The 24,840-nt window shown below is 38.0% G+C and overlaps 1 protein-coding gene across 1 annotated transcript in view; it reads right to left on the bottom strand.

The window, feature by feature from the left end:
- The window catches only part of ADAMTSL1 (ADAMTS like 1), a 172,957-nt gene that overhangs the window by 53,226 nt on the left and 94,891 nt on the right, over nucleotides 1–24,840 (bottom strand). The window contains exons 6-8 of the mRNA XM_042826731.1: nucleotides 20,475–20,529; nucleotides 15,560–15,861; nucleotides 11,739–11,868 (exon numbers count right to left, since the gene is read on the bottom strand). Coding sequence (XP_042682665.1) covers nucleotides 11,739–11,868; nucleotides 15,560–15,861; nucleotides 20,475–20,529 — 487 coding nt within the window. The remainder of the gene's footprint in view (nucleotides 1–11,738; nucleotides 11,869–15,559; nucleotides 15,862–20,474; nucleotides 20,530–24,840) is intronic.

Genomic DNA, 24,840 nt, shown 5'->3' with positions numbered 1-24,840 from the left:
ACACATTGTTTGCTAATGAGTTGGTATAAGAGCATGTTTCTGTTGGCAGTTCACATCTCAGTGGCTAGTAGTCTGCGTACACTCTTTGGAGATCTTAGTTTCTGTAGAAGAGAGTGTCTCCTTTTCTAGGAAGAAATGCTTTGTTTCAATAAAGAGAAAGGATTTTTTTTTTTTTTGATAATGTTTTAGTTTTCTGCTGTGGGTTACACTTGTTGCCCTATCATTTATATCAGTTTGTTCACAACCCCTTGCAACTGCTCTTAATAGGACAGTCCTTGTGCTCAGGGAACGTGGGGTCAAATTCCCTCTTACCTTGACTTTTATGGAGTTTCACAGATACAAAGCAAAGAATAGAAAGTAGAGTAGGGATGTGCCAAGTAACACAGAGATATTCAAATAACCGAACTCACAGGTGTTGTACATGGTTGGCAAAACTACACAGCCCTAGAAAAATACAGAAAAGATCAGCTATGACCCTACAGAATAGAGTTACAGGGTTGTAGGATTATTTTATAATAGCTGAAGGCGATTGCACTACCTTGTAAACTGGGTAAGACAGTATTAGTACCAGTACTTCCAGATCTACTTGTATGGTAGAAGATAATAACCCATTTTTAAATACAATCTTTATGTAATAAGTTTTATTTGTAGAGTGTTAGTTTTATTTGTAGAGTGTTATGAGATGCAGAGTGGTATGAAATGGGAGCTCAAATAATTCATCTTTCATTTCACACAGTCATTATTTGCATGCTCTTCTGTTCTAGTCATTGTTCTTGTTGCTGTTACTGTTTTTTTGTTTGTTTTTGGTGGGTTTGGGGTTTTTCGTTTGTTTTACTGAGCTAATTCTTCCAATGAATATGGCATACAAAAAAAAATAATAACATGATATTCTGCATGCAGTTCCCAATGTCAGAATTAAAATTCAAACAGAATATAATCCTATACTTCAAAAGGCGAATAAGTTCCAAGAAAAAAGGTCATGCAAGTAGAATTGGAACCTCTGTGAACTGACTGTGGTTGTTGTTAAGGTATAGACTTCAGGAAAAATCTTCATTCTTGCCGTTTGCCCAGTCAAAAATCACAGAACCATAGAATGGCTTCGGTTGGAAGGGACCTCAAGGATCAGCAGGTTCCAAGCCTTCTTTTCCCCAGTCTAAACAGACCCATTTCTTTCAGTCTCTCCTTGTAGGGCACATTCTCCAAGTCTTTCATAAGCCTTGTTGCCCTTCTCTGGACCTGCTCCAGCACCTCAATGTCCCTTCTGTACTGAAGTGCCCAAAACTGAACACAGTACTTGAGGTGAGGCTGAGTATAGGGGCAGGATGACTTCCCTGGTCCTACTCACCACACCATTCCTGATACAACCCAGGATGTCATTGGCCTTCTTGGCCACCTGGGCACACTGCTGGCTCATATTCAACTCACTGTCCAGCAGTACTCCAAGGTCCCTTTCCATCAGGCAGCTTTCCAACCACTCCTTCCCAAGACTGTAGGGTTGCCTGGGTTTGTTGTGACCAAAATGCAGGACCATGGAGAATAGAGCCACAGAAGATTGGGCACAAAGCAACTCTGGCCTGGGCAGCAGAGTATTAACCTCTCCCCCTGCTTCTTCACAACAGAAAGCAGAGAGTGAGAGTGCTTTGTAGACTGAGAGTAGAATTTATTCATGAAAATGCGTATCATTTTGCATTACTTTGGTGAAGGGCAAGGGATATTATACCGCACTCCACTGTGGTTCTGAAAATGTGTGTTCCTTCCTATACTACTTATTCATAGTCTGCCATTATGAGTGCAGTTTATGTGTGCAATTTCTGTCCCATTCCTCAGATCTTCCTGTATTACTTCTTAACTGGACTTCCCCCTTTTTATTATATATTCTGCTCTACAACAGTTTCCTGTCTTCATTTTTCAAAGGGATTACAGAGGACAGATCTGATGTATTTTACATTAAACACTGATCAACCTTCCTGTAAGAAGTCACTGCTCTGAGCACGAGCCCAAATCTAAATATGAGCCAAAACCCAACTCATTTGTCTATCAGGCCTGATCTGGTCAATGTAGCTGTATCAAAGATGGCCACTGCTGTCATTTATCTCAGTGTTTCAATTACCACACAAAGTGAAATTCTCTTGTGAGATACTTTTCTATACTCAGTATGTCTGCTAATCTCTCAGCGCTCTGCTGAATGAATTCACTTACTTGAAGTTATCTTTCATGTTCCTCTGTGGTTCACACATTTCACACATTCTGTGTCTGCTGTAGTCCCTCCAAAGTCCCACTGGACAGCTTCCCACTGTTCAACCTCCCACAGAACAGCCTCCCACTGCTCAGAGTACTGGTGTAAAACCACCAATCTTCTTTGTTGACCTGATCTAATGGCAGACAGTCTCTCCTTCAGCTCAAGAGATAGCAAGAGTTGTTTACTGTTAAGAATATATATCTGTTACTTGAAGTATATCAGAAAATTACTAATGCAACCAAAATTGCCATTTGCAGTATTGTTGCATACTCCATTCTCTACTCTTCATTGACCTCTGAGTTCCTCCTCTATTTTCCTCCATTTGGCTCTGTTACACAAATACTGGCTCCCACCCAATTTCAGCTATAATGAGCTGCAATATTCATTAATACAGATAAGTCTACAGAGTGAATGCAGGCCACTTCTATCATCTCCCAGAGCACTTTCATTGGGCCTTTGATCTGCTTACGTGTGTTGACTGCATGGGCTCCTCTTCTAATGGATTACTTTCACTTGCAAGTGAAAAGTGTCCTCTTGAAGAAAAACATCTTTCTCTTCTCTGAACACAGAGATTCTTTGAATCTTTCCGGGCCTGTTGCACAGAACAGTTCTGATCCCTTATTGTACTAGAAATACTGAAAATAAAACTACAGGATTTTGTCACACTAGCCCTGAACAACAACTAAGTGTCACTTATTTACAGAAGGTGTTGTTAAACACTGGAATGGGCTCCCTAGGGAAGTGGTTGAGTCACCATCCCTGGATGTATTTAAAAACCATTTGGATGTGGTGCTCAGGGACACGATTTAGCAGTTGGTTGTTAGAGTTAGGGTAGTATGGTTAGGTCGTGGTTGGACTTGCTGATCTTTAAGGTCTATTCCAACCTGAGCAATTCTGTAATTCTGTGACTTCATTTTTCTGTTGCTGCTGCTAATTAAAAAATACTTTGCCTTTTAATTTTAATTTCCTTTATTTCCTTCAGTTATTTATTAACTGAATCAAGCACTTCCTTTTTCAAATATTAGTTAAATCTCACACTTCATCTGAGATATGTGCATAATTTGCATGCATTTGTAATGTTTTCTCTAATTACAGACTGAGTCATGAAAGTGAGTAAATTACTTCCTAGAGACATAGATCCATGTTTTAATGTCCAGGTGGAGGTTTTCAATCTCACACTTCACTTCAAAGGAGGAATCTGATTTTACAGTAAGTGATTTAACAGCTGAATGAAAAATAAGCTATCGTTAAATTCTTACCTTTTAGACCCCTTTCTTTAAAACTAGAATGACTATAAAGCCAGAAACTGACCTTGAAGTCCTCATCACAATCCTATAGCCGCACAGGAAACAATTCTTCCCATCCAGGATTAACACTAACTCTCTCTGCTGCCCAAAGTTTAAGTTCATTTTCTAGATAGTATTTAAGAGCTGACACTGAGTATACTTACTCAACCCCCAAAAAATCTACTAAGGGAGTCTCAAGAAAGCTTTTTATACTTTTGTATGGAAGCTTTACCACAGACAGAGCTCCAGATAAAAGCAGTGAAGAAAGGGAGAAATAATGTGCTCCAATTAGAGTTCTTGCTGTCCAATGTAGGATACACAAGTTGAGATGTGACGAGAAGCCATTATTGACGTGGCATGTGATTGACTTAGTCTGTTGCATGTGAATACACAGCTGCCGCCCTGTCGTCGTTCACTGAGGAACATCTGTATTCAGGCAGGTTCTGCAAGTTCAATAAGCACAAACCTCTTTCCACACAGGTGAATAATTCTTTCAGAACGAAGGAAACAGTACACTGTCACTGTTATTGTTTGTAATGCACTAATGGCTAGAGGCTCCCGTCCCATTGTTCTAGGCAGTAGATGAAGCCAAAGAGATCATCCCTGTTACACAGCTAGGGCCTTAGCAGATAACAGGGATTAAACAAAAGAGAACACAAAGTATTGTTAAGACTTTGCAAGTCTGAAGCCAAGACACAGAATGACAGAATTGTAGCCTCTTGTCCTATCACTATCCACCCATGTAAAAAGTTGATTTCTTTCCTGTTTATAATCTTCAAATGTATAATCCCTTTCAAAAATTGGAAGGCCATAATGATGTCTCCCCACAGATTTCTCCAGACTGAACCCACAAGCCCAGCTCCAGCCATCTCATCATCTTCCTAGTCCTCCTCTGGATTCTCTCTCCAAAAGTTACACATCTTTCCTCTGCTGAGGGCCCTGGACTTTGCACACTACTCCAGATGAGGCCTCACAAGGGCAGAGCAGAGAGGGATAGTCATCTTCCTTGCTTTGTTGGCCTTCCCTTTTTTGATGCAGCTCAGGGTACCATTGGAAGTCTGGGCTGCAAGCCCACACTGCAAGCACACATTAAGTTTTTCATCTACCAGGACCCTAAATCTTTCCCAGCAGGCCTACTCTCAAGTTCTCTCAGTCTGTACATGCATCTGAAATTACCTCGACCCGAGGGAAACACCTCGCACTTGGCCTTGTTGAACCTAATTAAGTTCACATGGGCCTAGCTTTAGAGTTTGTCAAGGTCCCTCTCAGTGGCATTCCTTCCTTCTGTTCTATCAACTGCACCACCCAGCTTAGTGTCATCTGCAAACTTGCTGAGGATTAATGTCACCCAGTTTTACTTGAACCTACAGCATAAGTGCATGAGGGTGATAATGTGGGTGCATATGTATTTGCATGTGTGCATCCAAGAATAGTTGTAAATAGTGTGATCAGTTATACTGTGCTTTATTTTAACTTGGTACAAGAACTCATTGCTAGAAATATCTGGCTCACAAACTACAGAGGGTCAGATAATACCATGATGGGTCACTGTCCCTTAGTTCTTAAAAGAATTTTACTTTATTCTCATAGTCAAAGAAAATTCTGTTTACTGCTGCTCTTCAACTTTATGAAGAAAATAAACTTAAAACAGAAATTGATAAATTGGTCTCAAAGCTCTTCAGTGTAAGAAATAAACATGATAAGTAACTAAATATTTAAAGTTGCAGTCTAATATTTTATGAGCTAAAATGGAGGAAAATACCTATGAATGAAGCCCTATCTAATGAATGAACTGAATTTGAGAAAAAATTGTGATGGAGACTCCAGAGTGATTCTGCTGATCCTAACAACTGGTAAGTTCCTTCATTCTTCATGTTTAAATGTGCTGAGGAGGTGCTGAAAAGAGGAACTCCCTGTGGGCCCAGTTGGGGACTTCACTGCAACTGCTGAGTGAGAGACATCAAGGAACATGCAGTTATTGCTCCACCACAGCCAATGCATCCAGACAGTGCAGAGAATGGTGGCCCATCAAGAACATCTTGGACGACCTCTTAGCAACTACAGAGTGTACAAAAGGAAGAGTTAAAAAAAAAAAAAATTAAAAAAAATAAAAGTAGGGAAAACACAAATGTTTTTATGTCATATTAATACGTTTTATGTCTCGGGAGCTACCACAGTAGTGCAGAGTAGGTGTGCAGGTGATGCAGGCACAGCATTACAGAATGTGATCTCAGAACAGCAGCATGTTCAGATGTCTTTGTACTGCATTGTCTTTAGCAAAGCAAGCCTTAACAGTGCAATTATGATTCTCTAACTAACTTCCATTTAAGCTGCTTCTTGACCTTAAGGCTTCAAATAAAGGTTTACCTGTCGTGTTCAGCAGCATATTACTTATGTCTGATCCTCCAACCTACTGTGTCAATGGTTCAAGTTGCAGACTGCAGATCCCAGGGGGTTCTCTGGACTACTTTTCAAGAGGCTATAAAATACATTCTCAAAACACTTCAGTTTAAAATAGATTCAAATACACCTCACTGGAAAAAAAAGTCAGGAGTCTGTGAAAGATTGAAAATTTCTTAGTGGCAAGAAGAAAGACAGTAACACTACCACTGCCTTGCTAATGCCGAGTTTAACTTAAACCTCTGAGAAAAGACTCCAACAAAAGAGGGATTGGTATCTCCTGCCAGTAAGGCTATCCTGCAGTATCAGTTAACCTAATGACTTGTAAATCTTTTAATCTTTTTCATGAACTAGACAGAGATGCTCTAATATTTGATGCAAAGTGATGCAAAACACATACGCATGTGACACGCTACCACACACAGAGGTCACCTCCAAGGGATTAGAGAAAACTTCATCCCTTCCACACATATTGAATTAATTTCATATTTTGGATGGGAGCATATCTTGCACCACGTTTGACCTACCAGCAACCTAATGCCTCCCATCTCCAAATGAACAGAAAAACATGTTGATTTTTTTCTCCTTTGTAGTTTGATTTCATCTGAGAAATAGAACAAGACAGATGGGAAATACTGCATTCTTCAAAGAAACATTCAAATAATAACTGGTAAATTATTAAGCAAAAAAAAAAAAAAAAAAAGCAGATGCAAAGGGAAAAAAAAGAAAAGAAAACTAAAATACCGTGCAATGAGCTGAAGCCCAGCCTCACATATTTTAACCCTTCAATCAGATATTAGGACCACTCAGATATATTGAGTTGCCTGAATACTCTGCCTTAAATACAGAGACTTGAAGAAGAAGAGGGAGTGTGCTGGGGTGAAATATTGTGCTATTCCTCCTAGAACCATCTGCTTTTTCTTCTATTTATCAGTTCTTTAGCATTCAGCTGTTCTTTGTTCCAAAGGAATATAAGTTCAGTTTTGAAAATATGCAAGAACAAAGCTTTAGAAATTGCCTGGAATTTCCTCCATTTTCAACCATCTGGCTTTCATTGCTTAGCTTCTTTCTTCACTCCTCCATACATGTTTACTAAATCCTTTCAACATGCATTTACCAAGTTATTGAGCAGTTATAATTAATAACACAATTACAGCATTCTCATTCCCCCCTTTGGTAGGTCATTTGGCTCACTAAAAACTGCTCATATTGATGCTGTTATAAATAAGAGCAATTATATCTGATTAGATGATGACCACCTCTGAATTTTGGGTTGTGGATGCTGAAGAAAAGTCACTCTTTGGACTCGAGTCAATTTATTGTTGAAAACAGTAAAACTAACATTGCAACAGAGTTTTTCTGGTTCCTTTCAGAGTGATTTAGAATGCTAATATATCAATTAGCAAAACTGATGGACCTACCCTTTCATTTTAGAGCTGAAAGAAGAAACTTCTAGACCTTGAATATTTATTCTGCATTAAATCCTAGAAAGACTGTGCTCTGCCTAAGTATTACTATATAATTCTGAAAGTGGTATACCTTGAATGACACAAATTAAGTGACTCAGAGGGCACGGAGGAACTGTTTGTCCACAGAAGCTTTGGATGCCCCATCCCTGCAAGTGTTCAAGGCCAGGTTGGAGGGGGTCTTGGGCAGCCTGATGGTGTGAGGGGAAACCCTGCCCATGTAAATTGGGTTGGAATTAGATAATCTTTAAGGCCCCTTCTAACCTAAACCACTCTGTGATTCTTTGAATGACTGAATTAAAATGTCTTATTTCCTCTCCTTCTGGGAGAAATCACTCTGAATCTCCTAATACATTGAATCAGACTATGTATATATTTTCAGCAATATCAAACAAGCCTACACCAATTAATTAAGGTGGAATTTTTGTGCTTGTGTTCAGCTATTAACTTAGGAATCAGCTTCAAGGTGCTTCACTATTTTTCTGTTCAGTATGGAATGGGACATTCTGCTTCAGTGTTTTCCAGGAGAAAAGAGACCCATCGTTTTCTGCCATTGTTCATGAAGCAAAACACAAAAACCTCTCAGTAAAGTCTGAAACCACAGGAAGTTCAGCTACTTTCGGGTTTGTATATAAATGAAGTCTTCCAATTTTTGTATGAAACTCATCCCGGTTTAGGAAAACTTCTAAAAAAAATATAGGGCACGAGACTTTGCTGACTATATATAGCTGTAAATATCTGATCACAGACTTCTGCAGTTTAGTTTTTCTGTCTCTGTTCAGTCAGAACAGAAATGTGTTAAGATACTAAGCCAGAATTTCAATGGAAATTATAAAGTTATAATATCTCAGGTGCTAAACCTGCACTCATGTTTCAGTTTTTATAAATGCAAAATATTGTCAACATATTGTAGTTTTTTAGCATATTTTGTTCCAGGAGGGTCTAGAACAATTAGGAATTAAAGAAGACAAGGATACTACAGAATGTTATCAAAGTGAAACATTAAGTGAGTATTCAAGTCTTTTAGTCTACACACTTTTGTTCTCAGTGTGGAGCAAAAAGAACAGTAACAGTGAAGATCTGTTTAGCATAATTCATCCTAAGTGTCCAAAAAGAATGATAAAAACAATGAAAAAGAAATCATTACTCTTCACTGGTTACTCATATGTTATCTGTCTTGAGGTATGAACATTCTTATACTTAAGAAAGTGTGATTAGTTTCTGTTGTTCAATGCTTTTGCTTATGTACATTAAACTAACACAAGGAATTGTTGACCAGGAAAGGCTTACAGAGCTAAATCTTTGAGAGGATATGAAGAATACCCCATATAAGCAAAAGTATTTCCAACTGAAGCAATTTTAAGCTTGGGGGATCCAGTTTTTAATGTTCTCGCTTTTAAACTAAATGAAGTCTTGAATTGTATTAAATTCTAGCCACAGTATTTAATGTTCTGGTTCAGTACGTCCTGTTGTTCTGGTTCAGAAGTGCCACTTTCTCTAAATAAACTAGGAAGGAATTTTTGTTCCCTTGAGCAAGATTTCTGAGCTTTTTCTCATGGTATGGACAACTGTGCCTTGTCTTCTATGGCATTCTTCACCACAACAGCTGCCTTTTCAGCACACTGCCTCCCCTACATGCAACAACTGCATGCCCCAACAGTCACTTACATATCGCAGCCATTTTAGGAAAGTGTGTTTTTTTTTTTATATTTTTAGCTTATATTTTAGTTAATGTAGTTTAGCAGCTGGAAAACAGGGAAGAGCCAACACTCTGAGACCTGCCATCTCTTTCTATAAGCCATCAGCAAAAGCTCTGTGAAGTATCAGTGGTTCACAGATCACATTTTGGGAATTTCTGTGACAGGGATCTAAGCTACATCTCAAGATATGGACTTGTCAGTCAATAGCAGTATCTTCATCAACATTCGTAAGGACAGGATTTTAGCCTAAATTTGTGCCTGATTCCCAGGTCAGGATTTCCTGAATTAGAATCCTGAAGCACCTTCTTATGATTAAAACAAAGAGGAAAATCCTAAAATCCGTTTTCTTTTCACTTCGTCTCTTTAGAAACCCTAAGATTATTTTAATTAATAGCTATAAAGCAACAATTTTTATATACTAAATGCTATTGGCTTAATGAGGATTAATATGCAATTGCATTTAATGCAGTGCTATTAGTACATATAGAACTTCAGAAGGTTGCAGTCTTGCCAGGAGCTACATGGAAACACATCAACCTTTCTTCTTGCCTCCCTTTCTATTAGTCACACTGCCTGTGGTCTGCAATCTTAATTTTTAGGTCTTCTTGCTCTTACCAGAAGAACCATTTTGGAGATCACATGCTGATTTGCTGCCTGTGCTGCTTAAATCTCTGCAGATAGGCAATTTCTTTCAGACTTAGGGGTCTGCAGGACAGGATTTGCATATACTAGAAATGGAGCTTTTTCTCCTTTTCTCAGTTGCAACCCTAGGTGTAACTGAAAGCTTCTTAATCTATGCCCCCTTTATTCCTCATCCTGCTTTAGCTATTGCTCCATGTCATGATCCTCATCACAATCACCTTGTAGTTGGAGAGGTAAACCACATATCCAAGGCAGTTTTAAACTACCTCTATGCCAGTAGCATGATTATCACAATGGTATGGAGTAGCACTCGGAATAATTCAGCAAACACTCATCAAAATTCTCAAAAGACTTTTGTAACAGAAATCACCAAAGTACTAGCCTATGTCAATGTATCTTTTTTCTCTCCTTTTTTAAACAGTACATGTTTATTTTCCAAGCCAGAACAGACGGATGGTCAGTCTGTCACCATGCACTCTCATTCAATTGACATTGCTGCCTGTCAGTTACAGATTTACAACTACAAAGATACTTTTTGCTTATGTTTTAGCACCAGTAACACAGACAATTTAACCAACTCAGGGTTGCCGTATCCTGCTAAGTAACTTTTGTAATGGTTTTGTGAATTATATCAAAATATGTGTCTACGCTTGTACTGTATTCAAATACTTCCCACCCAATTAAACAATTATTTTTGTCTCTTATCATTCTTGGATGCTGGCCATATTTGATTCAGCAGTCTCTGTGTAGCAAAGTCTACTAGTCCACATAATGATACACTTTGAAATAACCTGTTTTCATAAGAAGAATACATACAGCCACCAACATGTAGTCTAAGAAAAAAATATCACCTGGACAACACTGACTGTTTTAAACAGTCCAAAGTTATAAATAAGTCTCTTTCAAATCTGTCACACTACCACGAGAGAGTAAATGCACCTGTGTGCAGCTGGGAATAAAGACAATATGTATGCAGTATATTTTCAAGATCTGACAGCCCTTGTTCTACTTAAATAAACCAGGGGAACCTCATGACAACTATTTTCTGTTGTAGAAGGTACAGATGTGGATCTTTGCAGACAAAGAATTGCTATTTTTAGGGTAAGGATTGTGGAAGCAATCTGAGATCTGGAAGGAACAGGTTGTGAAAGCTTTCTGTGAAAGTGGAAGTTGCAGAAATGTCCCTAAACTTTTTTTTTGACTCTGAGTAAAGTTAAGCTAATCCATAAAATATCTGGCAGCAGGACCTGAATATGCAAGCAGTCTGAAATTTGCCCTTTGTTTTCACCGCTGCTTTGCACTTCCCAGTTAATAATTCTAAGGCCTGAAGAGGCTGCAAGCCCCTGTAATCTGAGAAAGACCATGTGTGAGGCAGTCCATGCCTCCAGACTGAAAGGCCATTTGGTTTGGGGTCACAGCTTATTTAATTACTGGTTTTTTTTTTGTTTTTTTGTTTTTTTGTTTTTTTGTTTTTTTTTAAACAGCATGGTTTAAATGGTTCTGGACAACATACCAGACTACAGTTACCTCACACTTCGGTAATTTTTTTGCTATTTCCACGGAATTCTCAAAATCCACTATCCGAGGTCCAAGTAGAACTGAAGGCCTCCAGCCTGGATATCCTCACCTAGGCTAACAACGTTACACAGCCTTCATGGCTACAGGGGACTAAACTGCATTATTCAGTCTTTCTCACCTTTATTACCTTTTCTCACTTTATGCCCACCACAAAGAATCCTGAGGGAGTTAAACTGATCTGCTGAGCCCAGATATCCCAGTCTGCACTAAAACCTAGAGAGCATCTCAGGCTCTTATCTACACATTGTGCTTGCACGTTCCAGTTTTTCATTAATGACCAGAGCCAAGCATTCTAGTCAGATGGACCTTCTTGAGTGCTTTAGTTTCATGGAGACTTTGCAGATTAGTTTTCCAGCTCCACCAATAACCATACTTCTCCTACATTCCCCAAATGTACACACCTGGTGATAAGATACAGGAAGCATACCTTGGAGGGCAGGGGTCCAGACTACAGGCTTTCAGCAGCTGTGGAGGACGGCGGCTTATTACACACTGAGTCTCATCTGCAGTCTCCCTGGTTTGCTTGTTCAGGCAGGTCACCACAGCCTCCTGGACACCTGCACACAGTAATGCACAGTCACAGCCAGCTCCCAGCACAGAGAGGACATCCAAGGGAGAGTGCCCCACTGCTCATTTTTCCCTCTCTGTTGTTACTTTTGCAATTTTCCAGACACAGTCACATATTGCTTTCTTTTGTATTTTGTTTCCCAGTCTCTGTAGAGATGGCCTAATCAGAACTCCGCATGGGATGCTGAGCTTTTAGTTGCTTTTGCTCTCAGCTTCATTGGATGTCTTGACAGCAGTAAAAACTCCATAGGTTCATTCACCCTTTATGTTGCCTGGACAAAGAAACTACCAGTGCACTTCAGTGACTCCTCTGTTCATCGGGAGTGCAGCATGGTAGGCAAGGGTGTGAAGAAGGCCCTGACACTACCATGCTATGTTTAAAGTAACTGTAAGATTATTTCAATTGCAAATGTAAAACAAAGCAATTTCAGGTCTTGGCTGCTTTTCTGCCTCCACAGGCTAGCTACTACACTGGAGATGCAAAACTGCCAGGTATATCTGAGAGCTGGGATATGAGCTGTGGGGAATGAGAGAGAAGTTGGAAGATTTGGTGAATAGGCTATAACTCAGAAGACGTACGCTTGCACATACCAGGTACTCTATCTTATCGTTCCTGAGAGTAAGATAGGTATATTAAGATGCTTTGGATCACATGCAAGATAGAAATGTGCTCTTTACATTCACCCCAATTTCCTGATTTAGGAAAAGATCAGTTGAACTCATAAATGCACCATCTCTTTTAAAATCAACATTAAGTTTTTCAGAATATGTTAGAATCTTTTGAAGTCAAAATGGTGAAAAAAAAATAGGAAGAAAGTCCAAGAGCTCTGAGAATAATATAATAGAGCTGTCCACACCTTTTGCCATTTCTAATGCCAGAGCACATCATGCAAACAGTGATATCATATTACTCAACAGGACCAAAGTATTGCAGCTCAGTCAGATATGACACTGTTTTGAAGTCACTGCTTTCTGCTTTGCAGTGATCACCTGTGCAGCCTCACAGCAAGGTCAAATTGAAAAAGACAAAGGAAAAGAACAGCTTGTCCAGATACAGTGAAACCTTGGAAAGTACTTTTTTTACCTGTGTGGAAAGAAACCGTTGAGTCCTACACATACTGGTGACTTCATTGTGTCTGCTAGAGATAAGGCTAACTTACCACCTCTTATGTACAAGATTCTGTTTTTTCAGATCAGAATTTTTAAATTGTATTTCCACAGCTTCAATTTCTCGTCTCTGAAGTGTGTTACTAATGAGCTGCTGACCAATAATTATCAAATTATCTCAGCACATTTGCCTGTTTTAGAGCTGACTATTCCAAAGTGATGGTCTTGAATTCAGCTTTTCTTCCATTTCTCCATCCAAACCAGATGACTTTGCATTACCAAGCTCACATAGCCAAGCTCTGATAATACTGTTTTCAGCTTTTAGTATACAACTTGCCCAGAACTTATATTACCCATAGTTATTCCTGCCACATACATGACCTCTGACTGTATTTTCAACAGTTTTGGTCTTTTATACTGGCATTCTACTCTGCTAAATAGAATTATCTTTCAGAGATTCTTGTAACTTTTTACATTTTAAAGATTCCATTATAAACTATAATCTTGTCAGCCTTGGTATTGAAGAAAAAGGCTCCCCCTGAATTTAGATAATCTGTAGTGTCTAGATTGGGTATTGCCAGAGATTCCTGGCTTGAACAGTTCGGGCTAATGACTTAAATATATTCTAGCTTGCTCCAGCAGGAAAAAAACATGCTCCAAATAATTTTTACATCTGTCCCTCTGTTTTTGATTGGTCAATGCAGTGATTGGCTACAAGCTTTAAATCAACAAATGGATCACTGAATCTTTAAAGACCATATGGACTGTCTATTATCTGTCAGAACTTCTGTTATCTTTATTAAATAAGTGTGTGAACTTCATAAATTTTGCTTCTCATTCAAATAAATGAGTTCTAAGCACTATTTACTGCACAACATTATTAGAACAAGAGCTGTCCTCTTCAAAATTGCTTTCCTTGAAATAAGAAACCAGTTCTGAAAGGAAAATTGTAATACAAAAGGGTATAATGGTGGGACACGAATCTAAGCAGTTTAAGTTCACGCTCAAAATACCATCAACTGAGATTTTTCTGTGTTTATATCTACCAGAATAAAACAATTGTTACATAATATTTGATGACAGCCCTGGAATATGCAGCCACTAACAGCAGACTAAACGACTAATTCCTTCTGGTTGCTACCTCTACAAGGTGAAAGGTTACTTCTGCATCTATCCAATTTCTTCTCTTGAGACTCCCAAAACAACAAAATTAGTTTGACCTGTGTTGCACCTACACTACAGAAGTATCAGACTTAGCATCTGCTAATCTGGAAATTTTGGAGTTGACATCAGAAAAACAAAAGCTACCAATTTTTGCTGAGAATTGAAAGATTGAGTTTATAAAGAAAAATGTCTCTGTTAGTTCAGCCTATGTGAAACGTATTTTAAAAATATGCACATAATCACTGTGTTCAAATAAATGACTTAAATTCAAGAGAACTTCCTAGAAGTTATTCATGTTTCAGTACTCACAAGGCAAATGTGGCAAACATTAATGTCATTAGTATACTCATTTCATGACAAGTGCTACTGTATAGTGCTCATCACCACTTAGCAAAGATTAACATCTATTATTTTCTATGTAGGAATCAAAGCAATTGGGGTAATTGTATGACAACTCTTTGAGAACTGCTCTTAACGCTACCATCAGCAAGATAAAAGTAAGTTCAGAAATCCTTTGTATTATTTTCTATTCGTTTTGTTGTTGTTGTTGTTTTCTTTAAGTCTGTAAGTGATTACAGAGCTATCTGTTAAGCATTCATGAATCACTAAGTGGCTTCCAGTTTTATAATATGTATTCTGCATTTATCTACAGTAAACTTTTTTTTTTTAATAGCCAGAAACTTCTCATGTAAAAAGACAGCAGTTGTAGAAATCTAGGTTTAATTAAAAAAACAAAAAAAAACCAAAAAACCCAAAAAAACTGGACGAAGCATATTTTTCAGAACTAGCTAGAAAAAACAATTATTAAAAAAGAATATCAGGGAACTGTGTATTAGTATTTTATAATATGTAGAACCTGCAACCTTAATTAACTTTGAGATGCTCCAAGTGCCAAGCTGCTAGCTTCAGGCAATCACACCATTAGTATTTTTTACCATATGTTATCTTTAGCAGGAGGATCAGAGCTAGTGGCACTTAATGACAAGAGTTCAAGAATCAGCTGAGCCCTTAAAATATCAGTAACCAAATGCATCTGCTATGGTAGTACCATTTGTTTCCACATATTTATACTTGCAAAGCAGAAGCCAAGAAATAAAAACTAAAACTGACATTTGATTCCTGCCTGTATCATGAGACCACTGTAACATTCAGCTGTTTTTGTGTAAGTACATTCTGTGAGACCAGATGATACTGGAAAACAGAGATACGAGTACATCAATTGCTCTAAGTGTTGATCTGAAAGGGGAGCCTGAAAGTCCTGAGTAAAAAATATGTTGTGCAAAGAGAGTTTTACAGTTTTCAGACAAGCTTTCCACATAGATGTAGCAAAGCAGCAAGTCCATCAGTGTTCACAACAAAACACACGCTTGAAGAGGGAACGCACACGCATCACTAAAACATTGCACTTACCTCCTCCACAAGACTCTGAACACTCAGTGAAGCCCTCATATTCCCAGTCATAGAGCTCATCGAATTCCTGCAATCTACCATACAGCTGATCTGTTTCTTCAGGGGTATATTCAGCTGCTTCACCATTGCAGGGACCACTGTAGCAGGCTCTCTGAGACACAGGTTTGGGACCTTCACATTCATCAATGGGCAAGTCAGCCACAGACTGAGAGAAAGACAGAAGCACTTGACATTTCACAAGCCGCACCTGGCTGCCCACTCCACAGGTGACACTACAGGAGGACCAAGCCTCAGGAATAAACCTGTGAGGAGAAGAGTGAGTGCAAGTTAAGCAATGTCCAGACACAGCCAGCCATGGAAAAGTAGCATAAATCTGTCCAAGACAAAGTCTATTCAATGAAGTAACTTCACCTTATCAGGGTGCTATTATGAAATACACGTAAAAGCGATGGCATATGAGTTGAGTTGGTAACAACTGAGTAGTAACAGTAGAAAGATTCTCAGTAAATTCTGGAGTACTTTATATCCACAGAAGAAAACATATACCCTATGTTCATCCTAAAAACTCTCAGTGCAATTAATCCTGCAAACTTCTGATGTGCATCCTAATCCTACTAGCTAATGGTTTTTTTAGGATTCAACCTCTTTCCCTTAGTTGACTCTGCATTTACGTTATCAAAAAGCACTACACAGTACTCTATGGAACGTAATTTCAACCATTGTTCCCATGCTGTGGAAACTGTTTTAATTTAAAGCCATAAAAAGATAAAAGCCCTCCATTTCTTTACCTTTTTTTTTTTTTTTTTTGATCCCCAGCACATTTTATTTCCCAATTTTCTCTGGCTGTAATCCCTCTGATTAGGAACTTATCCCAGATTTTGTCTTCTGAATATCTATACATACTTGAACCAAACAACTTAGAGCCATCTTACACTATGCACAATAGACCAAATTCTGTGGGTTCTTATTTTTTTGTGTATATGTGCTGTTATTCTCTGTGAAATAATTTCTACATTTTTTCTGCATGGTCACTTTTCTACATTCAAAAATCAGTGCTATTCTAATGAACAGAATATTTATTAGGGTCAAATAGGATCAACTGCCTGACAGGAACCCAGGTGGTTCAACACCTAAATAAATGCATTAGCTAACTTTATCAAATAAATCGGAATTTACAGGATGTATTTTTGATCAAAATCTCGGATGCCACTGAGAGTATTCCTCTCATTTTGGTTTTAAGATAGCCTACAACAAACTTTGGCAATTTTATCCAGAGCAGAAGGCAGTGCACACATTTCTTCTAGAGAGTAGGCCTGCTTGTAGCTATCAGAAAAACTCATTTCTTACCTTGACAATGCCATGCACAGCCTGATAGGGATAAAACGGAAATTTAGTTTTGTGATCAGCAGTTTTTAAAGTTTTTGTATGCACTTCTATTTCCCCAAAGCTACTGCTCTCTAGTTGACAACAGAGCCTTCACTTCACTGAGTGAAAAACCAAAAACTGTGGTATCCTCTCAGTATATATCTAGCAGGATCCCTGACTGCAGCAGCTTGGTCTCCTAGGGCAGACACTGTATATTTTGCTACCCACTTTTTTGTGGTTATTCATAACATCTTCTTAATATTCACTGCTAGCACTATTCAGCTATATACAGGAAGTAATAGAATGGAAATTGTGTATATTACTATAATCTTATAATGTTATTGCAAAGACTATAAGATTTATTTCTGGATTAAAGCCTCTGAGAAACAAATGATGCTTTTTATTCCATTTCCATGCTCTAAGACATTTTATCTTACAAACAGTAAGTAAAGATGGTTTTGTTTCAAAGATGGCCATTTGTAATTTTAAAAGGATTATAGTTTTTAATAGCACAGGTAGGCCACGTGTGCCATTTTGACTAAGACTACACTACTGCTGTAACTTAGTTTGATTAATTTAAATGTACAGCTTCTTGACCTGACAAACTAAGATGCAAAAAATCCTAACCAGATTAAGACACTGCAGATATTTTCTTCAAAAGCTGCATTTCTTGCATTTTTTAGCATTTTGGATTGTTGTGTAGATTTTCTTTGTTGAAGAGGTGTTGTATTCCAAACCAAAAGGTATAATAGCTTGCCAGGCATTAAAATTACTTGATTAGAAAGGGAGAGATACTTTACATACTCAGAATATTTACATGACTTACACATATCACCCATACAAACACAGGAGCAAAAGACAAAGGAAACAAAAGAGAAGCAAGAACAACAATAGAGATGACTGGATTCTTTTTAAAATGAGACTTGATCTACAAATACCACACATTATCTTATTTTACCCTTGTCTGCAACTTGTAATGAGGGCACTTGAGTATCTTCAGGACAGTGTACTTTGTTCAGATTTCTAGGCCCAATTTACATATTTTAAGTAATAAATTTGGAAAGATAATTTAATTCAAATATTACTGCTGGCTGTTAAAGCACAGGAGGAACTAGTAGAATCAAAAGATTTGAAAGCAGAGAAGAAGGGGGAAAAAAAACCCCAAGCCCCAAACCTCCATACAGTTCTCATTAGATATGAACATTTATGTGATATGAATGTATAGTATAAATACACACTGCTTCTGAATTTTCCCCCAAACCAGGAAATTGTGAAGGTTTTCAGATATCTTTGTGTAGTTATTAATGATAAATGTTGCCAAATGGTGAGCACAGAACTTAAAAAGTATGGGAATGATAAACAGACAATTCCATAGGCTTTAAGTTATTCATTCTGCATACGGTGTATCTTGCATTGCACAGTACTGTGCTTTTCTGCATCCTTCTCTGAAAACTGAAGTGGTGGATTAGGTTTACTGAAAAGCAAGAATTTTAGAAAACAGAAAATGATGCAGGTGCTTCAGATGTCATTGTACATTGTTTAATGAAATCCTGCTTTAGTACTGATCCTTGTAATAACAGGCATAATAAACAAGACAGTCTCAATAACTGGTTGCTGTAGTGTTACAGTGATAGCTGTCAGCCAGAGCTGTCTGTGCTCATGGCAGTACAAATAAGAAATAAAATGATGACTCTTGCCTTGAAGAGATTACTTGGTGTATTTTATAGCTCTTAACATACTTCCCAATGACTAGCATGTTACTATAGCATGAAAAATGAACTTCTGTCCTCTGTACAACAAGGCTTCCTCCCTGATGGAAAAATGCAGCATTTTCATTTTCTGAGGGCTCTGTAGAATATTTCAAGGAGGAGTGTTTTGCTCCCATTTTAGAGAGAATCTTACCAAATGAAGTGAAAGGTGGAAGAACAGAACATCATGACCAGGTGGTTGGACTAAATGACCTTAGTGCTCTTTCCAACCTTAATGTTTATATAATTCTGTAAGCTTGCTTGGTTCTGAATAACCTAATCATCTCTGCTACTACTCAGCTGCTGGAGTGCTGCCTTCACTGTGGCACCCAGCTGTGCAATGGCTGAAGAACACCTCTAGCTGCCGTCCCCCAGACGTCTCTGTACTCAGCACTGCTCTCAAAGCTGGAAAAGGAAATGGAATGGATGAAAGGTGGAAAACTCTCATAAGAAAACTAGGAGTTAAAAATGGATGTTTTTTGCAAACAAATACCTACATTTGTTTTGTTGACCTACTGACTTACAGTAATGGACTAGAAACCACTTCCCTCTCTAGGAACATGTTGGCAAAATAGTTTGGTATTTAAAAGAGGCATTATATTTTTCAGTGTTTTTCTTTTTTTTGTTAGCAATGTGCACAAGATTGACTTTAGCAGAAAGGAATTGATGATTCCATTTTTCCATGGAAAAATTCCATGATTTTTCATATGCACAATAGCCTACATTGGCCTACATCAAGTTCTGGGAATGGAGGAAAAGAAACATAATACTACCAAGATCAGTGGACTTCTGCAGGAGTCACATAGATGTGGCAGAGCACAGGCTTGGGTTCACTGCTTTTGTAGTATACTACAGCCACTGAAAATACTTTTAAAGTAAATTTTAGTACGTTAAACCAGCATATGAATGTTTGTACATAAAGCACTAAATGCAAACATACTGGTCAAACTGTGAAATACTCTGCAGTCCAGCCTTCAGGCTGGGAAGCACACGTACAGTTTACCAACAAACACAGATTCATTTCAGCTATCCACAGAATTTCATGGATGTATGAAAACTGTGCAGATACCACTTTCCTAGTTCAATTTTGCAAAACTATCAGCATTTGTAAATATTATTATTCATGCTTACACTGGAGAATGTTTTTTTCAGTTTATAGTTTATTTAGTAATTACAAAAAAATTTCTCTTTGAAACATATGAAAGGAATGCATTTAAAAATCCAGCTTCTGTAGAGTGGCTGAGGCAGAGAAGGCAATCAGTCTATATTCATAGAATTACAGAACGACAGAATGTTTTGGGTTGGAAGGGTCCTCAAGGATCATCAAGCTCTAACCCCCTTGCCACATGCAGGGCTGCCAACCTCCTTATCTACCAAGGCCCCATCCAGCTTGGCCTTGAACACCTCCAGGGATGGAGTTGTTTACAATAATGAAAAACAGTATAGAGATTGATATAATCCATTTTAAAATACATTGTTCAGCCAAAGGCCGAACAGTTCTGAGAAGGGTATTTGAAGGCACAGACATCCATCTATTTAAGCTCCTAAAACCAGAATACACCTGGTGAAATAACAGCACTCAGTGGCTTGTTTAAAGGTATAGAAATTTTCTCCACTAGAACTGGAAACGGAGCTCAGACTTCCAGACTTATTGTCTTGATCTGAAATATGAGCCTGTTTTTCTCAAAGAGGATTCACCTTTCTATGGGAAATAATTTAATACTGCAGATAGCTTACATGCAGAAACTGTGTAGTTGCTGATGCTGTTGCTCAGAGGAGTGAAAGAGAGGAGCCACAATCACCTGTCAATAAAATCCCCGAAAGCTCCATCTGTAAGAGTAATAGCACGATAGCCTCCTACATAGGTTAGATTGCACTCTAAGTGATTACAGTCTATCCCCCATCATTTCTCTTCAGTTCAGTTTAAGAGCAATCTTCTCCTTCAGCATAATGTCAGATCACTCTGTACTGTTGGTGCTCTCCATAAATTCACTAGTGTCTTTCTCCCTATGGGAAGATAACTGATTCTATCCCTTATAGATATTAGACATAAATCCTACACAGACGTAAGTCTCTAAAGGATTTTTTTTAATGAATAGAAAGAAATCATTACCTGATATTACCTGCTACATTGCTGCTCTTTCCTGTGACTGACTGCATTGATAATTTCATTGTATGCAATTAAATCTTATCATGGAAAGAGTTCCCTGAACTTCCTTCTTCGCCACATGACACTGATATAGAATAATGCAGCACCACTACTGTTTTAGCAATTCAGTAATCGTAACACATCTAATTCCTAGAGTAAACCACTTGTAAGCAGTTTCAAAATTACATTTTGACCTGTGAAATTGCTACGAACCCAATTACAGAAACCATTTTGTGGGGAAAACAGAATGAGATAGCTTACATATCTTTGGAAACATAAATACCTACTGAAAAGTAAAAAAGAGATATTGGGCGACCCTGCCACACTGACCTCTCTGACCAAATCCACTTCCCTGAGGGCTCTGCCCCCCACTGATGCATGTCAGGAATTTCCTTTTGTTTCTTTCTGAACTGGCCTCATCACTATGATGGTGCCATCTGGCATCCAGATATTATTGTTTGCCCTCTTTTTATCCCCTTCTTTTTATGGCTAGCACCGTGGTTATTTATGGCAATATGTTAAAAGCTGGGTATGGTGTTAACATACAAAAGCATTTTTCAAGAGTTAGAGAAAGAAATCTTTTAAACAACCCCTCCACCATCCATAAAACCAATCTCATTACTCATAGAGAAACCCATGCTTTTTTAATCACGATTGCTGCTTTTTCTGACTCCACTGTCATGCTGTGCTGGTGCAATCAGCTTCAGTGCAAGAGGTCAGGCTGAAAAATATTCTGACTTCTCCCTTTGATAAAGACTGTTGAATAGTCACTTCAGAGACGGACAGCAATAAGGCAACAATACACAGAGTGCTGTATTCTCACCTTGCATCTTTGTCCTAGAGGAGACTGCAATATTTTCTTACCAGTCTAGAGTATTTCCTGGCAGTTCTGTCAAAAAATAATACTTAATTGACTCTGTCTAGGGGTGCTGCATGTTAGATAACGCAAACTTAACTGTTCCCTCTAGACATCAAGTGTCTGAACTACTTGTCCGTAATTATTTGAGCAGCAGAACAAATAAAGACCAATTTAACATGGATTTGGATTGGAACGCTGAGTGCTCAAATAGATTCTCTGGTATCTCTAACAGACTGTAGTCCTTTAGAAACCTTTTCTTCAACAGGAGAGCTAGTAGGTGTAATTTTTATACCTAGCCATATCATTCAGTGAAACGTGGGAAATACAACCATTGAATTTCCTGGTGAACATTAACCAAATATGACAGAGGTGTAAAGTTCTTTGTGATAAATTTATACTTCTGTCCAATTCAGCTAATAGCAATACATTCAGACATTATTAAGGGAAGAGGAAGGCAAATGACAGACAGACATATACAGACAAAATTACACTGTAAGGCTTGCTTCCTTTGGAAATCCTGGAGAAATAAACAGTGGAAGGCATTAGATGCAGATGGAGTAAAAATGAGATATCTGCTGTCCTAACAGTAAAAAATGATCATAAAATACAGGTGGAATTTTACAATGAAAAGAGTACAGTGGATTTATGCTCATATATAAAAACTTCTTAATTCCTAGTTTGCAATTTCTTAGCAAACATGTACACAATACAAAGTCACTAAAATCACAAGACAGCAATACAAGCTTCATAAATATGAGACTTCAAAATACACAAGATTTTCAGCTTTGGCTTTTAAATTTAAATAAACAAAAATTTTTTGAGAAGAACAACAAAGTTTCTTACAGGTGGGAGCTGCTTTCTCTGCCCTAAGAATGATAAGGAAGAAAAGATAACAGTGTCAGAGGTCAAAAAGCAGTCTGCTGGCTTCAAAGAATTACCCTGTCTGTAGAGGAGAATGGGAGCAGTGATTTGATGGCATAAGAAAGCTCAGAAAGGGCATTAGATGAAGTGTAGAAGAAAGAATCATTACTAACATCTGCCCGTGTGCAGTCAGAAAATCAGTCACTGTTACATCGCTACTGAGCAATCTGGAAAATCACAGGGACATATTTATTCTGGAGAAGCTAACAGTGCTTCAGCTTCCAGCAAACACTCTCCTGAACACAGTACTGCCGTCTCAGCACTGAGTTTATCACTTCCCTGGATGCCTCCTGATTCACATCCCCCTCTCCCATCCATCTGCCTTTCCCCGAGGCTGCCCTGCCTCCCGTAGCTCGATGCCCACCCTCAAACCCTGCTCAGCCAGCTCCACTCTATTGAGTTAGAAGGGGAAGGCTCCTCAGCAAAGCAGAAACAGATTTTTTTTTTTCTCAAGTCCCAGTGCATTTTCTTAAAGTATTTACAGCTAAGTAACACACTGCAAATAAGTGGGATTCTTAGGAAGACAAACAGTAGAGAAGTGGATGGCCATGTTCTAATTATTCAAATTCACAGTCAGCAAAAGAGCTGGCAACACACTGTCATACACCAGATGGATTTAATCTGACATCTAAAAACTCTCACTAGTTCTGACCTTTACATTAGTGTGCTATTGTGGACTGACCGTTCATTAGCCAAAATAAGTGGTTGACAGCTCAGTATCAATCAGCATGTTGAGCCATAGGATACTACTTTGTATCTTTGCAGCTACAGAAAGAGAGACCAAAGGACATATTATCGTCTAACACATCTTATTTTTCAACTAACTGGTGTATTTGAAATTGCTATTCAGCTGAAAGCAGACAAGCGATATTGTAAAACTGGCATCGAAATTGACTTGTTGGTTGTGTGAGTTCTGAATGTTCCATCTCTTTTGTTTTCATGTCATTATACATATTTTTTCAATCTAACAACCAGGATCTGAAAAGAATGTGTGTTTAAAGTTAGACATTAATGAAAACCACCACTAATAGTGAAGCACTGAAACATCTTCTGGGGAATTCACCACTCAAGGTCATTGTCAACAGATTAGATTGTCTGACAGAATATGAATACGACTATTAGCATTTACAGGGATTGCATGGATTGGTTGGCAGTATAAGCCATCTAAGTTTTTATTTGTCCTTTCTGGCTCATGCCTTATCACTAGAAATTGTTTCAAATCAAACAAAGGCATGAATAGCGCTGGAAAAGTTTGCACAAAAAGCCTGACTTTTCATCCTCTATTTTAGCTATTAATAAACAAATATAAAAATTTACAGTCTAATTTAATTTAATGTCATATTGATTTCTCATCAGCCGAAAGTAAAGATTAGTCATGATTCCAGAGTTGTGTTTTGCAAGGAGAAAAAAAAATGTAAAAATTGTTGACCTATGGCAGAATGAACTTAATCTGAGCAGTGCTCCACTGCATTAGTATCCCACTGGTATCACTGAACTGTTGTGAGAGATAGGGTAAAAAGATAAGGAGATCTTAGCAGAACAGAGTCTTTATTGCAGCCGAGCAGCGAAATTGTGAAGAAAATAGATGTCATAGCAGCTCATAAAACTTAGAAGATTTAAAGAATCTTAAGCTCCTTCTCAGGCCCTTAAGGCCTGTTTTAGTACAACAAACAGTATACTCATAAGCTTTTCTAGAGTATTTTATCAAAAATGACTGTGATGATAAACCAAAATCTCTACATGTTTCTTTGTAGGCTATGCTTATTCTGTACAAATCCCTTATCACTAACATCTAAAGAGACATTTAGCTGTGTATATATATATATATATATATATATATATATTACTATACTTTTTCTACAGTACTGCCAACATCATATACAAAATGTACCTACATTTTGTCACTGTACAAAACTGCTGCAAATTTTTCCAAGTATGATCACATACCAACATAATTCCTTTTGGTAAAATTCCCAACAATATATTTTTAAATTTATGTCTCTTTAATTCAAAGGAAAAGGAAAAAGAAAAGGAAAAGGAAATGGAAAAATGAAAAGGACAAAGGACAAAAGAAAGGGAAAAGGAAAGAAAAGGAAAAGAAGAAAAAAGAAAAGGAAGAGGGAAAGGGAAAGAGAAATGGAAAGGGAAAGGGAAATGAAAAGGGAAAAGGAAAGGGAAAAGGAAAAGCATAGAGAAAGGGAAAGGGAAAGGGAAAGGGAAAGGGAAAGGGAAAGGGAAA

The sequence above is a fragment of the Centrocercus urophasianus genome, unplaced genomic scaffold (genome assembly GCF_019232065.1).
Source record: "Centrocercus urophasianus isolate 14NV4802_14NV808 unplaced genomic scaffold, USGS_Curo_1.0 seq_27, whole genome shotgun sequence".
NCBI lineage: Eukaryota > Metazoa > Chordata > Aves > Galliformes > Phasianidae > Centrocercus > Centrocercus urophasianus.
Note: the sequence above shows the minus strand (reverse complement) of the source record. Positions and strands in the feature narration are given on the sequence as shown.